The sequence below is a fragment of the Chanodichthys erythropterus genome, chromosome 13 (assembly GCF_024489055.1).
Source record: "Chanodichthys erythropterus isolate Z2021 chromosome 13, ASM2448905v1, whole genome shotgun sequence".
In the NCBI taxonomy this organism is placed as follows: Eukaryota; Metazoa; Chordata; class Actinopteri; order Cypriniformes; family Xenocyprididae; genus Chanodichthys; species Chanodichthys erythropterus.
This window is the reverse complement of record NC_090233.1, coordinates 23,140,778-23,155,496: the sequence shown is the minus strand read 5'-3', so window position 1 is coordinate 23,155,496 and position 14,719 is coordinate 23,140,778. Positions and strand designations below refer to the sequence as shown.

The 14,719-nt window shown below is 37.6% G+C and overlaps 1 protein-coding gene across 3 annotated transcripts in view; it reads right to left on the bottom strand.

Annotated features, from left to right (window-relative positions):
• Window positions 1-13,579: 13,579 nt before the first annotated feature.
• Window positions 13,580-14,719, bottom strand: part of suds3 (SDS3 homolog, SIN3A corepressor complex component) — a 30,945-nt gene continuing 29,805 nt past the window's right edge. For all 3 annotated transcript variants that reach the window (XM_067407315.1, XM_067407313.1, XM_067407314.1), the window contains exon 12: window positions 13,580-14,507. In XM_067407315.1, the coding sequence (XP_067263416.1) occupies window positions 14,409-14,507 (99 nt within the window). In that variant the 3' untranslated portion in view covers window positions 13,580-14,408. The remainder of the gene's footprint in view (window positions 14,508-14,719) is intronic.

Genomic DNA, 14,719 nt, shown 5'->3' with positions numbered 1-14,719 from the left:
GACAACACCTGTGCGTCTCGTATGGAACAGCAGCCAGAAGTTTAAGGGACTCAGCATGAATGAGCTACTGCTGAAGGGGCCTGATGTTCTTAATCCAATCCGGGCAGTTCTCCTTAGGTTCAGGAGAGGTGTGCATGCGGCCCTTGGTGACATTAAAAAAATTTACAATTCTGTGTGGTTAGAAGATCTAGAGATGCACCTCCATAGATTTCTGTGGAGAGACACAGAAGATGGAGAAATTGAAGAGTATGTCATTACCCGAGTAAATATTGGTGATCGACCAGCAGGGTGCATCGCACAACTGGCCATGAGAGAAACAGCAAAGCTACCTGAGTTTGCTCACCTGAAAGAGGAGAGTAGGATCCTGGAAGAGGATTCGTATGTTGATGATATATTGACTTCCCACAATGACAGGAATATGCTAGATGAAATCACCAAAGGGGTTGAAGTAATCCTAAAGGCTGGTGGATTCTTCCTTAAACCATGGGTCCGGTCAGGCCAAAGTGGGAGGCAGGAGCATGTATCAGAAACGGCTAAAGCATCAGGGGGAAAAGTGCTTATTCTCCCAAATCAAATGAGGAGAGAAGATAATAAAGCTCTAGGAGTCGGATATCTGGTTGAAGAGGACAAACTATATCCAATGACCTCAATCAACTTCTCTAAGAGGAAGAAGAAAATGAGAGTTGGAAAAAATATCCTTGTAGAAGAGGTGAGAGGAAAAACTCCAAACCCACTAACTAGGAGAGAGCTGTTAAGCCAAGTAGCTAGCCTTTATGACCCAATAGGTTTAATCACACCGGCTAAGCAAAAGGGTGCCATTCTGGTAAGAAGAGCATTTCAGGAAGTTGGAACCAGATGTCTTGCCCGGGACACTTGGGATAAGCCACTTTCTGAAAAGTTGAGGGAAGAAGCCATTCAGCTCTTTGAGGAATATGTCTGCCTCAGCCAAGTCACTTTCCATAGAAGCCTCACACCAACCAACTGGATTGGGAAGCCTTGGGGAGTAACATTCTCTGATGGAAGTGACAAGAGCTATGGAGCTGTGGTGTACTTCAGGTGGGAGACAGAAACAGGTGTCCAAGTCCGATTGGTTGAATCCAAAGCAAAGTTGTCACCATTAGATCAGAAAGGAGAAGCGGTCAAAGCTGAAATATGCGGTGCAGTCTTCGCAGTGCAACTCAGAAAATACATTGAAAAACACAGTCAAATAGAGATTGATCGATGGTTCCATCTACTGGATAGCCAAACCGTGTTAGGAGCAATCCAAAGAGACAGTTATGGTTACCAGACCTTTTTTGCAAACAGGGTTGGAGAGATTCAGAAAGTCGGGTCTGCTGAAGACTGGTGGTGGATCCCAGGAGATCTTAATGTGGCTGACATTATAACAAGGGGAGCAACACCAGAAGTGCTTAAGGAAAATTCTGTGTGGCAGAATGGGCCAGAGTTTCTGAGGCAACCTGTAGAAGAATGGCCGAAAAAATCAGCCCAAGAAGTTGCTGCATCTAATAAAGAAAGCATAGACAAGCTCCAAAGAAAGTCCTTTTCTGCAGCAATGACCAGAGCACAGGCTAAAAGGAATCAAAACTGTGCAAAAGCAGTGCTAAGTTCTTCATTAAGAGGTGAGGAGGGAAAAGACACAGAGTGTCCACTGGAAAATAACTCCGCTAAAAAAGATCCAGAGTCTGGAATCCGAAGAATACCAGCTAGCACTGCAGTAACAAAGCTCATTGATACCAAGAAGTTCAGTAGCCTGACAAAGCTGGTCAGAGTCATTGCTTGGATATGGAGAGCTGCAATTAAATGGAAGATGGTATTGAGAAAGAATTTAACCTCAAGGAAGTCAAAGTGGGAGGAATTTCCTTCAGCAGAGGATGTGAAGTCTCGACTCAAACATGCTGTACTTACTGTTGAAGAATGTGAAGATGCATTGAGAGACCTCTTTCTTGCAACTCAGGAGGGCATAACCTTCCAAAACACCACTCTCAACAGACTTGCAGTGTTTAGAGATGAAGAAACAGGACTCTTAGTTTGTGGAGGAAGGTTCCAAATCTTCGATAAAGAAAGAACAGCAGTACCCATTCTACCTTATGACGCATGGATATCCACTCTTTTAGCTCAAGAAGCCCACAGTGTGAACCATGAAGAAATAGCAGGTACTCTTCTGCGGATGAGAAAGAAAGCTTGGGTAATAAAAGGCCGAAAATTAGTCAAGAGAGTGGTTGACAATTGTGTGGCATGCAGAAAAGCCAGAGGAAGAAAATGTCAGCAGATCATGGGTGACCTTCCACCAGAGCGAATAACACCAGCACGACCATTTGAATACACAGCAGTGGATTTATTTGGACCTTATGAAGTGAAGGATGAGGTAAAGAAGAAAGTTAAGCTTAAGGTATGGGGGATTGTCTTCTGTTGTATGGCATCCAGAGCTATGCATGCAGATGTTGTCAGTGACCAGTCAACTGAAAGTTTCCTCTTGGTCTACCAAAGATTCACAGCATTGAGAGGGCATCCAAGAAAGCTCTGGTCTGACCCTGGAAAAAACTTTGTGGGAGCCAGACCTGCCCTGAAGGAACTCCACCTATTCCTGGACAAGTTCCAGAGGTCAGAACTCGAAAATGAGGCTTCAAAATTTGGAACAGAATGGAGTTGGAAATTTCATCCGGCAGACTCGCCACACAGGAATGGACCTGCAGAAGCAGCTGTTCGCACTGTGAAACGGGCCTTGCATAACCTGGGAGGAGATGGAATCTTCACGTGGAGTGAGTTTCAAACATTTCTGTACATGGCTGCCAACCTCGCTAATGAAAGGCCCATTGATGCCAGAACTCAGAGCCGGGAAGACTGTGTTGATTATATCAGCCCAAATTCTCTCCTTCTCGGAAGAACCAGACCTAAAGGAGATCTGAGGAACTTTCAGTTTGAAGGTTATCCTTATAAAAGGTTGAGAGTCATTCAAACTGAAGTGGACCGGTTCTGGAGAAAGTGGAGTCAATTGGCAGGACCTAATTTATTTGTGAGGAGTAAATGGCACACAAACAAGCGAAATGTGGCTATTGGAGATATCGTCTGGCTAGCTGACCAGAACGCGTTAAGGGGTCAGTATAGGCTTTCCAGAGTCGTTGGTGTCAATACAGATAAGAAGGGTATTGTAAGAGATGTAAATGTGAGAACTTACCCCAGTTATCCAGTCTCAACTGTGAAGCCTATTCTAAGAGAAAAAGTTAAGAAACTGTCAACTAAAATCCCTGCTACAATCCTTCATAGGGATGTCAGAAGACTGATTGTTTTAATTCCTGTAAAAGAACAAGAGCAAGAGCAAAGGTAAAGCCATAAGTGGATTACCGTGACCTCCATGGGTTTATGTACCAGGAGGTCAAGTGGGAGGTGTTGCGTTAAGACAAGGTGAATGTTCACTTCAACTTCAAGTTCCTCAATGTTGACTGAAGAGGGCAGTGTAGTGGCTAAGGTGGAACCCGATAGGTTGTGTTTCCAGAGGGGAACAATATAATGTTGCACCTCTGAGAGCACAGGCAGGTGGAAAAGTTTGGAGACAAAGGACTTTCACTCATTCAGCTCAAATTCAAGCCTGAATACGCAACTGGTATGAACATTACTTATATTAACAATTATGTTAATGTGAAATATCAACTTTGAAATGTCAGTATTGTTTCAGCTTATTTGATGGAACTTGCTACAGTACTGTTTGATGCTAAGTTTTGTATGATTTGTGTTGAACAATTAAGTTTGAAAGTTGTGCTTTAAGTTTGTCAACATTATTATATACTTTTAAAGGTATTTGATTTAGTTGATTATAGTTAATGTGTTGATGGTTAAACATTAGTTTAAATATATGTCTTTATATTAATGTATATTTTGTTTTGTTTTTCTTTGTGAATCTACCCTTTAAAAGGTTATCAACCTAATGCAACTACTGTCCTGCACTACTTCTGTTACTTCTGCCAACATCTCTGCAAACAGAAGTAAATAAAACAGTAAAGTTCAATGAGTTGTCCTCTTGCATCCTTCAGGCTTTGAAGCCATTTTCAAGTTTGGGCAGAGCTGAAATGAAAAGCTGAAAAACTTGACAATATGTTAAAATGTAATTCATTCCTCAAAGCTGAATTTTCAGCATCATTACTCTAGTCTTCAGTGTCACATGATCCTTCAGAAATCATTCTAATATGCTGATTTGGTGCTCAAGAAACATTTCTTTCTATTATCAATGTTGAAAACAGTTGTGCAGTTTATTAATTTGGTAATTTCTCTCTAAATCTTTGAACGATACTGTATATAAGAAATGCCAAATGGGGAATATCGAGTGATGCAAACAAATTACTGATTTATTGAAACAGATTCACAGAAAAAAGTTTGACACTTATACTCACAAATGGTGAGTTATGAAGACTTAAAGGGATAGTTCACACAAGAAGTATTATTCTGTCACTTTTTACTCTCCCTCATGTCATTCCAAATCTGTATGACCTTCTTTCTTGTCTGTTTTTTTCCCCCATATAGTGGAAGTCAATGTGGACCAATCTTGTTTCGAAGCCTTTATTTGTATGGGCAAAAACAGTTAAATCAAAATCTTCTTTTATGCCTTGAAAAAAATGCTGTCTAGAGGAGCAGCCCATAGATTCTGTAACACAGTCACCTTTTTCTGTACCTATCACTTTTAAAGATGCACATAATATATAAACACGCTCAGACATGTTTGAATGTCATGTTGTCAGGTAGTGAACTCCTGACTCCAGCGAGATGTTTATTGTGAATCATCCCTCCATCTGTTCCCTCACAATAAAAGAGCAGTTCGCCGATGCTCGCTGTTCTCTGGCAGTAATCAGACGCGGGCTATAGAGAACAGGGTTGATCGATTAATCACTAGGTTGTAGAAAGTGCACAAGCAACAAATGCAACATGCACCGCTGTGCTCGAGCCCTGCTACACTCTATCACGTGGAATACACTTCTCTTTATCGATCTATTGCGATGCCATCCTTTCCCTCGGCAGCAGCTCTATAGAACCTCCTGACCGGAACAGAAAAACAAAATTCCATTTGTCAAAAAACAAATTTCAGCAAACAACAAGCGAAAGGCTATTTATCCGCCATCCCTCATTCTCTCTCAATAAAAAAACGAAGGATGCCGTTATGCACTACACTGCAAATAATGCAGCAGATTCATTGTTTTTGTCATTTAATATTGAAATTGGAGCTCTCACAGCGTTTCTAGCTTGGAAAAAATCCATTGTTTTCTTTATATAAGATGTTGATTGCATTTTGAAAGAGATTTTTTTTTTTTTTTTTTTAAGATTTGGCACCAAACACCACAGAAAAGCAACAAAACAGCCCCATCAGTAAAATCAAAAACCAACAAACAAATATTTTCTCTCGTGCAGGTATTGAACCAGACTCAACACATAATTAAGCCATTATTCCCACCATGGCTCTAATTTCTCCTCAAGAAACAGACATGTGTGAAATACTCCATATTCATGTAGCAGCTGTTAACCATCAGTGTGCAAGAATGCAACACATAACCAGAGATAGGCTGTGTAAATCAGAGAGATGAAAAAAGGAAGGCTGTGAACAACAAATGGATTTTCACAGTCACAATGTGTAGCAAATTATAAATCTTGACAAAGAAGGTCTGAATATCACAATGAATATTTGAATGAAAATGAGAGAAAAGATTATATAGACAATGCCATATCTAGTGTTAAACATCTGAAGTTTTGTAAGACCAGAACAAGCATGAAGTCATTTTAATAACAGAATCAAGCTAGTTATGAATAGAAAGAATAGTTCTGTCATCATTTTTTCACCCTTATCTAAGTGAATGGAAATGTTAGTCCAATACTGTGCAAACAGAATTTCTGGCTTTTCCAGAAAACTTCAATATTTATAGCTAATTTAATCTCTGAAAAAAAATCTGAACAAAAATATTGTTTAAAAATACAAATCTACTGTATAAAACGATTAAATTTGGTCAAATGTCACAGCAATAATAATTCTATAAAAATTATAAAATAGGCCATAAAAAAATATTTGTTAAATGTCACCTCAAGAATTCAAATTTACAAAATTGAAAAACTATAATACTGAATTGAAAATTTAAATCTTTTTGTAATATTTCTAGTTCCATACATAACCAAACGCAATATATACAATGGGGGGCTGTTGAATGTTTGAATCTGATTGGCTGATAAACATGTGCAATTATTTTAGTTTTCAGCGAACGGCTAAAGTAGTTCCAGGAAGGTCTTGATTGCATGACATGTCCATATTTGTTTGTTTGTTTGTTTGTTTATTAAGATCCCCATTTGCCACTGAAACAACAGCAGCTATTCTTCCTGGGGTCTCCTCCATATTCATTACATGTTTTACTTATTTTTTTTTACACCATTCACCAACTATGCACACAATAACAATATACATACAAGAGTTCATAGCAGCTCAATGCCAAAGAAAAGAAAACTCAAAAACAGCTCATTTTCTGGTATCATTATACACTACAATACATATTCGCATTGTTGTATAATTACAACTAAATCATTAGATTCAACTTCAACCTTCCTAAAAATCAAAATACACAATTATCAGTAATCACTGTGTGAACAAGAAAAGTTTTAACTTCTTTTAAAAAGCATCTTTTATTATTTTCCAGCAACAAAAATCCTGGTAATGAGTTCCATGCCACCATAGCTCGATAAAACACTGACCGCTGTATTTGGTGAGTTCTGCATAAAGGCAGCACACATCGCATCTCACCTGTTTGTCTAGTGCAATAATTATGTATCTGAAAAAAAGGACAACCTACTATAAATTATTTCTGGAGTTTTTGATACTATAATGTTTCTCATAAATGTTACTAAGAAATAATTAAGTCTAAATTATACAGGTAACCAAGCCAAACTATCATGCATATCAGTCACACTGGTTCTATATGGACAGCCCAGAACAATTCGGGCTGCTTTATTTTGAGCAACCTGAAGTCTGGTCAAATAAAAGTGAAAACAATTTACACAAACAACTGAGGCATAATCCAAATGGGAAAACACTAACGACTGAACCAGTTGTTTTGTTGTCCAAAAAGGAATAAACTTCCTACATTGACTAATAATGGCCATACTTCTACCCATTTTTTGTCAAATTTGGTTTATTTGACTGTTCCAAGACAGCTTACTATCAACAATTACACCTAATAATTTAGTTTCTTCTACTTGTTCAATCAAAGTATCTCCAGATGACAAGTGTAATGTGGGTGTCATTTTTAGAAAATATTTTGACCCAACTGCCATACATTTTGTCTTTTTTATATTGATGACTAATCTATTAGCAATCCATTGTGTAACTAAGGTCAGTTCTTTATTTAAGATATTATTAAGTTGATCTACTGTTCATCAGAGCAGCGCTGTGCATTATTTTCGAATAATTCCATATCACTACGCCAAAAGATTTCAGTTATTTCAAAGTTTCTTACAGCCTACAACAGCAAAAGAAACAAAACCCACAACAACACTGACCAAGCAAATAAATATAGTAAACTAAAATAACTAATTATTTCCATGTTTTTGTCACAAAATTGTGTTTTATTTTGCAAGGAAAGCACATCCTCTCTTTCTCCCATTCTCTTTCCCACTCAAACACACACACATACAGTACGGACACATACTCCCACAGAAACGTGTTGTCAGCGCCGCTCTGACGATTTTATCAGTAAAATAGTTTAGCAACTTAAAAGCTACATGACATTTCTGACTAGTGAGGTAATAATGGTGCTGTTCTTGAAGCATATAAACTTACAGTTTTGCTTTTTTTTTTTGCTGCTGCAGAACACGGTTGAGAGACACACAGACTCAATTCACACACACTTAATCTCTCTCTCTCTAATAACTGCATTAGTCTGCTATCAAAGACTCAAGCCTCCATTAATAGCTCTAAAATGACATTTTGGAATTAGCAATGGAGGCGTGGGATGAGATGCGTGAGAAATTAGTCCCACATACAAGAGCATTTTAAGGACAAAAAACTGACAAATGTCTTGAAATACAACATCTGAACAATGTCTTGAGGTGTGGTAACTTCCGCTTCACGTCATGTGCATTATTTTCGAATAATTCAATGGCTTGTCATCAATTAATTGGAATAATTATTCCTTACGTAAATAAGCAGATCCGTAAATGAGATTTGAGACCTCGAGTGGAGGAGATTTTTAGCAAATATACACAAGTTACTTCAGTTTCTGTTAAACTATGGCTTCAGAAGACATAAAGGTGCTTTTATAAGCTTGACATACACTGGTTACTATTTGCTTTGGTTGCATGCATGGAGAAGACTAGCAGAAAGAAAATCACGTTTCAGACAACATGAATGTTATTAAATGATAACCGAATTGAACTAGAATTTGAGAACTTGAACCCTCATAAGGAGTTCATGAGAATCTTCAAAAACATACTATTTCCTTCTACAACTTAAAGGTCTGCATTTCAGAGATAAAGCAGAAGGAAATGCAAACACGCAGAGCAACATATCAAACCCATATTCCCTTTAACAAGCCAGAGCGGCCCAGGGGCCAAACTTCAACCAGCCAGACGTCCCATGGGAGGCAACAGATTCACAGTGGAACAGGGAATTGCTGGGCATCTGGTACACAGGACTGCGTGAAAACTGATTCGGAAAGGATTGAAACCGAGAAGGTGAAGCAGAGCTGGTGTCCAGGGAACCCTTGAGTTAAGCCCACCGCAGCGAGAGCTGCAGATATTACGATTTATAGACTAGCAGCGCTTGCACTAATAAGGCACATTAACTGTTCAGAGCTGAAAAGCCTTAATGAAATCCTTTTCCCAAACAAATAATAATAGGTTAAAGACTATTTCTAGGGAAATAAATAGCGTGTGTTTATTGTAAACATTCATTTGGTCACTACTATGTAATTTCATCTAATGCAACCCTTGCTGACCCTTACTGATATTGATTCTAGTAATTAGGAATCATCGATTAGAATGGGGATTTATTTAATGCTGATTGGCCCTGGAGGAACTGTCTATTTTAAATGCAAAAAAGACAAAACGTATTTTCGTGGATTCATTTAGAACTCCCATTTTCACAGAAGCCATTCAATAATGAGTAATGAGTCCTCAAAAAAGAGTTTAGATATACCGTTTTAACATATGACGGTAAAAAGTGGGAATCAATCCAGTGACGTCAGTTTCCCGAGCTCATTGGAAAAACGTGACTGTGGTGACATTTCTTTGCGACACTTTCAAAGTGAATGTATCCATGTTTTTTTTGTACGCCTCATGACGCTTTTAATTGAAGGACATTTAAAAGTGTAAAAGTATTAACAAATTACTACCACAGACCATGAATAACCCCCGAATATTTCCGCAGCAATATTACGGACGTGTTATCACTGTAGTAATATATCTGTATAGAGTGCCCCAGGGATGACGCGTTTTTGTAGGCAAAACCCAGAAGCGAGTTAGCATTTTAGGACTTCCGGTTCCAACGCCGTAAAGTCTATGGGTTTTTTGAATGGGTTTTTGCTAAATCGCCTGAAATAAGGTCAGTGGTAAACAAAGCCTCAAAATACTTTCACGTTTTGATCTATGACATAAAACACACCAGTTATAACCCACTTGTGAATTTTTAAACTTTTACTGTGTCTTAAAATCGGCGGTTGCTAACAAGTTGCTAAAAGGGACTACTTCCTTTGGCGGGGACTTTAGACGTTATCATTAAAAACGGGACATTTGGACAGCATTTCTCATGAAAAAGTGGAAAAGTATTCAAAAACAGCGCAGATCATAATCAGTGAGCATGTTTTTAAATAGAGTTGTTTTCTAAATAAAGTTTGAGGACGACGTTGATCCGCGACCATGGTGTGCTGTAGTCCGTTTATAGCCTACTGTTAGCCTTTTATATCTGACGACTTTATTTAGGCTTCAAAATCTATAAATGTTGTGTTAACTTGTAAAGATTATCTTGAAGGGACAAAACGTGTAAGTGTCATAACCCTTTGTTAGCTTATTTTCTGCGATTTTCCAAAAGTCTATGGGAAAAATGCATAGGCTTTCAACCGAGGGAACCCGTGCGCCGCTAACTTCCGGGTTGGCCTACAAAAACGCATCATCCCTGGGGCACTCTATTATCTAAGACATTGCCTTAATCAGTAATGTTCATTAACTGGAACATTTAGTTATAATAGAAGTGATTTCTAATTTTTTGACAGACAATAAACAATGTATTTAGCCTACCTGCTTAAGAAATACTCCTGTAAACACTGCCAATGGTGATTAGAAGTAAAAGTGGGAGACAATTACATAAGCATCCATGTGGAAACAAACCTGGAAAAACAACAGTTTCTTAATGCATTCCAGTGGATCATTCATGGGATATATTGTAAATGAAATCGGAAGAGCAGACCACAAATGTGCAACATATGTTCTTTTTTTCATATTGTTACAGAGTAATACAAAAGAAAACAATCAGGAGGAAAATGCAGTGACTGAAAAGCTCATCAAATGACCAAGCAAGGATTACATAGCACAACCTTATGATTTTGCTTTAAAAATTATTTTTGCCTCCTATAATCTAAAACGCAGTAGGCTCGTTATGAAAAAGGTGGCTAGTGAGTGGCGCTAAAAGAGTTTTAAGTTTTATCCCCCCCCCCTGCAGTGATTTGTATGTATTGGTACGTGTTCGTTTGGAGTTTTGCAAAAATGTAGGTAGAGGCACGTTTTTTTTCTATGGTGCTGCAACCTTCATGTGCAATTTGCTGTGAAATGTGCTACTTTTTTGTCAGAGTGTCACAATTTAGTGAAAATGGAGTGTTTCAAAAGAGCAAACTGACTTCCGTGAATAATAACATGTGTTTTAAGTGGTGGTCACACTACATGCTTCACAGGGATTTTTGTAGGCCAAAACCCGGAAAGGAGTTAGCACATCCAGTTCCATCATACTGAAGTCAATGGGTTTTTTTGAATGGGTTTTTGGTTAAATGCCTGAAATAATGTCTGTGGTGAACACAAGCTCAATATATTTTTCATCTTTTATCCAGCAACATAAAATGCATCAGTAATAGCCCCTTTGTGACTTTTTGAAGTTTTTTCTTGTCTTATAAAAGGCAGTTGCTAACAAGTGGCTAAATGGGACTACAGAGGTTGTTGGGGACACTGAACATCATCACACCGAACAGGAAAACTCATCTACTCACTAGTTCGCTTTCACAGCCCATTGTGTTTATAATTGTTCTCTTGCAAACTATTGTAACTCAAACATTCAGGGATTTAAAAAAAAAAAAAAAAGTATAATTAAGAATGGAAGAGATCGGAAGCTTAGAGGTGGTGACATTGAAGTCATGTGAGCATGGTGAAGTCCGTTCGTAGCCGACATTTAGCCTTTTACTTCTGGTAATTATATTTAGATTGCAAAATTTGTGCCCATTATGATGAAAAAAACATGAAAGAATCAAACTTTTGTTGGTCACAGAGCTTTTTCTGCAATAATCCAATTGTCAATGGAAAAATTCTATTTGGTTTTTGTCAAGAGAACCAGAGTGATGCTAACTTCTGGGTCGGACTAAAAAAACGTCATCACTGCAGCATTCTCTTGACCACATGTGGGAAATCAGAAATGCAAGCTCATGTGGATTTCGCTGCATACCAAAGTTCAAGTTTGGTGAAATCTGACCAAACATATCACGTATCACCAATTCGTATCACATGAAGATGTGCAACCAATAGAAAATCAATACGTCACAGCGTGACCTCTGAATTCAAAGAACACCATTTTAAACCTCTAGGTTTGCAGCATTGCAGGAAAGTAGAGATGGAGTTGATGTTCTCATACTTAAATGTAAAATTTTTTTTAGGGATGTCCCGATCATGTTTTTTTGCCCGAGTCCGAGTCATTTGATTTTGAGTATCAACCAATACAGAGTCCTGATCCAATACTTCTATAATACATGAAAAAGAATAAAGAAGAGCGAAAAAACAGATCCAGGATCCAGGAACAGTGCTTTTCAGATTTTTCAGGTATCTAACAGTCGTTTTCACGTACAGAAAATGGATAAAGTAATCAAATATAAAATATCAATGCATATTATCTTTACTGTATAAAAATAAATAAAGATGAATCATTATTGAAGTTACAAAAACTATTCAGTCAAGAGCAGTGAGTGATTTCTTTCTTATTTGTTGTTTGATTTAACATTAAATACAGGCAGCAGGCATATACATTTACTCTTAGCCTACACATGCGCTGTCTTTCTCGACTAATATACGTTCACTTAAGACATAACCGACTATGTTTGCTAGGATACTCGCTAAGACGGGCATGTTGACATAATTTTTGTATGAATTTGTCCGCTGAAGCGCAAGACTTGAAAGAGAACTCAGTATTTGCGCGCTGACTGAAGTAAGCGCGTGCGCGCTTCGGATGAGCGCACACAAATCTTCTCACAACGCGCAAGCTCTCTTTCGCGTCTTGTTCTTGAATGTTTAAATCAGCAAGTACAAGTCTGAAACCACGTGATCGGGCCCGATTTCCGATCACGTGATCGGATCTGGACATTCCTATTTTTTTTTAAATAGTCATGTTATACACAACATAAGGGCTGTGTATGAATTCTCATAATATATACTGAATTCAAACAAGAACTTACATTTTAGATGTCATGGGAGAGCGTCTCTGTCAGGAAAGAGGTAATAATGCAAGATGGTTTATACAACTCTGAAATACAGTCACACAATAAATCTGCTAAATCTGTTATCTTTCAGAATCAATGCAAAAAAACTTTGTATTTGGGCAGGAATTGAATTTTGAACTGCACAGAAGAAAGGAATGGCCTGTCATTTATAGAGGAAATCAATTGTGACAGGAAAATGACAGGACATTCAAAATAAAGTGTTGTCTCAAGCAGACAGTGGATCCAGAGACAGTGATTTCACAAAAAGGTTTTTTAGTTTTCGTTTTCCCAATTTTTATGTATTTTCAAAATTCTCGAAACCTTCATATCTTAGGGATGCATCTTAGCTAATTGTAATTGTAGTAATCATGTGCATGTTCTTGTAACTTGCCTTGTTATTAAACCTGTATGAAAGCAAACATTTTACATTCACACTACTAATGATCTAAAACGACAAAGGCAAACCTAAGTCTTTCATTTTCATGAAAAATTGGCAATTTGAAGCAACAATTGGAAATGCCTCGATTGTAGTCTTGAGTTTTCTTCTGGGAACGTACACGTCACAATACCCAAAAAAAGTGGGGCAAAGTCTGGTTGAATTGCATTAGTAGGGTGTTTAAACTCATGGTTTAAGGGGCATTAGGTAAACATGCTCAGAGCAGTTGACCAATCACAACATATCAGACTAGCTGACCAATCAGAGCACATTGCGCTTTTTGGAAGGAGGGGCTTCATAGAGACAGGAGCTAAACAGAGCGTTACTGACAGAGTAGGAATATAGGTGCTGCAATAATGTAAAATGTGTGAAAAATAATGTAGTTTTTGAACATTCTAGTAGACCCCAAAAACAATCAATCAAAATAAAGACTTTGAAATAAGGCATAATAGTTCCAGTTTAATTGATGTTAGAATGTGAACGCACAATTATGCATTCTCAAACTATTTGAAATCTTGAGCTCTAAGTTTTCTATGTCTTGGTACTGTAAGCATCTTAACAACCTGCTAAAATAATTGTCAAAAACACATTATAAGCATTTACTTGCAAGTTGTTTGTTATATAAAGAAAAACTTCTGCCAGGAACATGTGAATTAATGTAAATTAATGCGTCTCGTGTTATAGTACGTGTAAGAAGAAGTGCCATTAAAAACAAGGTCAACTGTTAATGGGGAGAAAAAAACAAAAGCAATTCTGCAGAAACAAATGTTGTTTTGCACTGTAGGAGCCAAATTTATTTAATGTTGGACTAAATACAAAATTAAAACTTGCAAAGTAATTTGAAATCCTGTACACTTTCAAAAGCATGGAGAGAATAGACTATGGCATGACATATCAACAAAACCACAAAATAAATGCCTTACTGGCAATAAAATAAAATGCCAAAGTGTATTGTTGTCTACTCACTTCATCTGAGCTCTTTGAAATCAAACAGTGAAGTGTTAAGTGTTACCTCAGAAATTGTAACTGCATTGCATGTACAATGCAAAATTCATAGAGAAAGAAAAGGCAAAAAGAAAGACAAACGTGAGACAGTTCATGATATACTTTGGTAGTATCTATACAGTACGTGTGAAAGTGATAGAAAAATAAGATAAGACAGGAAGAAATATCATGCTTTAACATGTAGTAGACGACTTGGTAAAACAGGAAGAGCATCAAAATGAATAAAAAAAAAAAAAAAAAAAAAAAAAAAAAAAAGGAAAAAGAAGAAAGATGAGGAACATCTATGCTGCTGACCGGCGTCTAATGATGAAGGCCCCTCGCTGAAGCTGTCCTAAATAAATCCTCATCTTCGTACTGTCACTTGTCTTTCTCACCCAGATCTGCAAGAGAAATGAAATCCAAGACAAAACACTTCAGTGTTTATCCTGTACCACCTTCCTCCAGAATCCTAAACAGTGATTTGTACTCCAAAGCCACTGGCTCAGCAAGTAGGAGTCCAGATCTATGCAGTGTGTTATTGATGCTGGCATTAAAAGGATGCAAATGAGACAAAAGCCATTGGAAAAACATCCTCATACAATTTGATATGGAT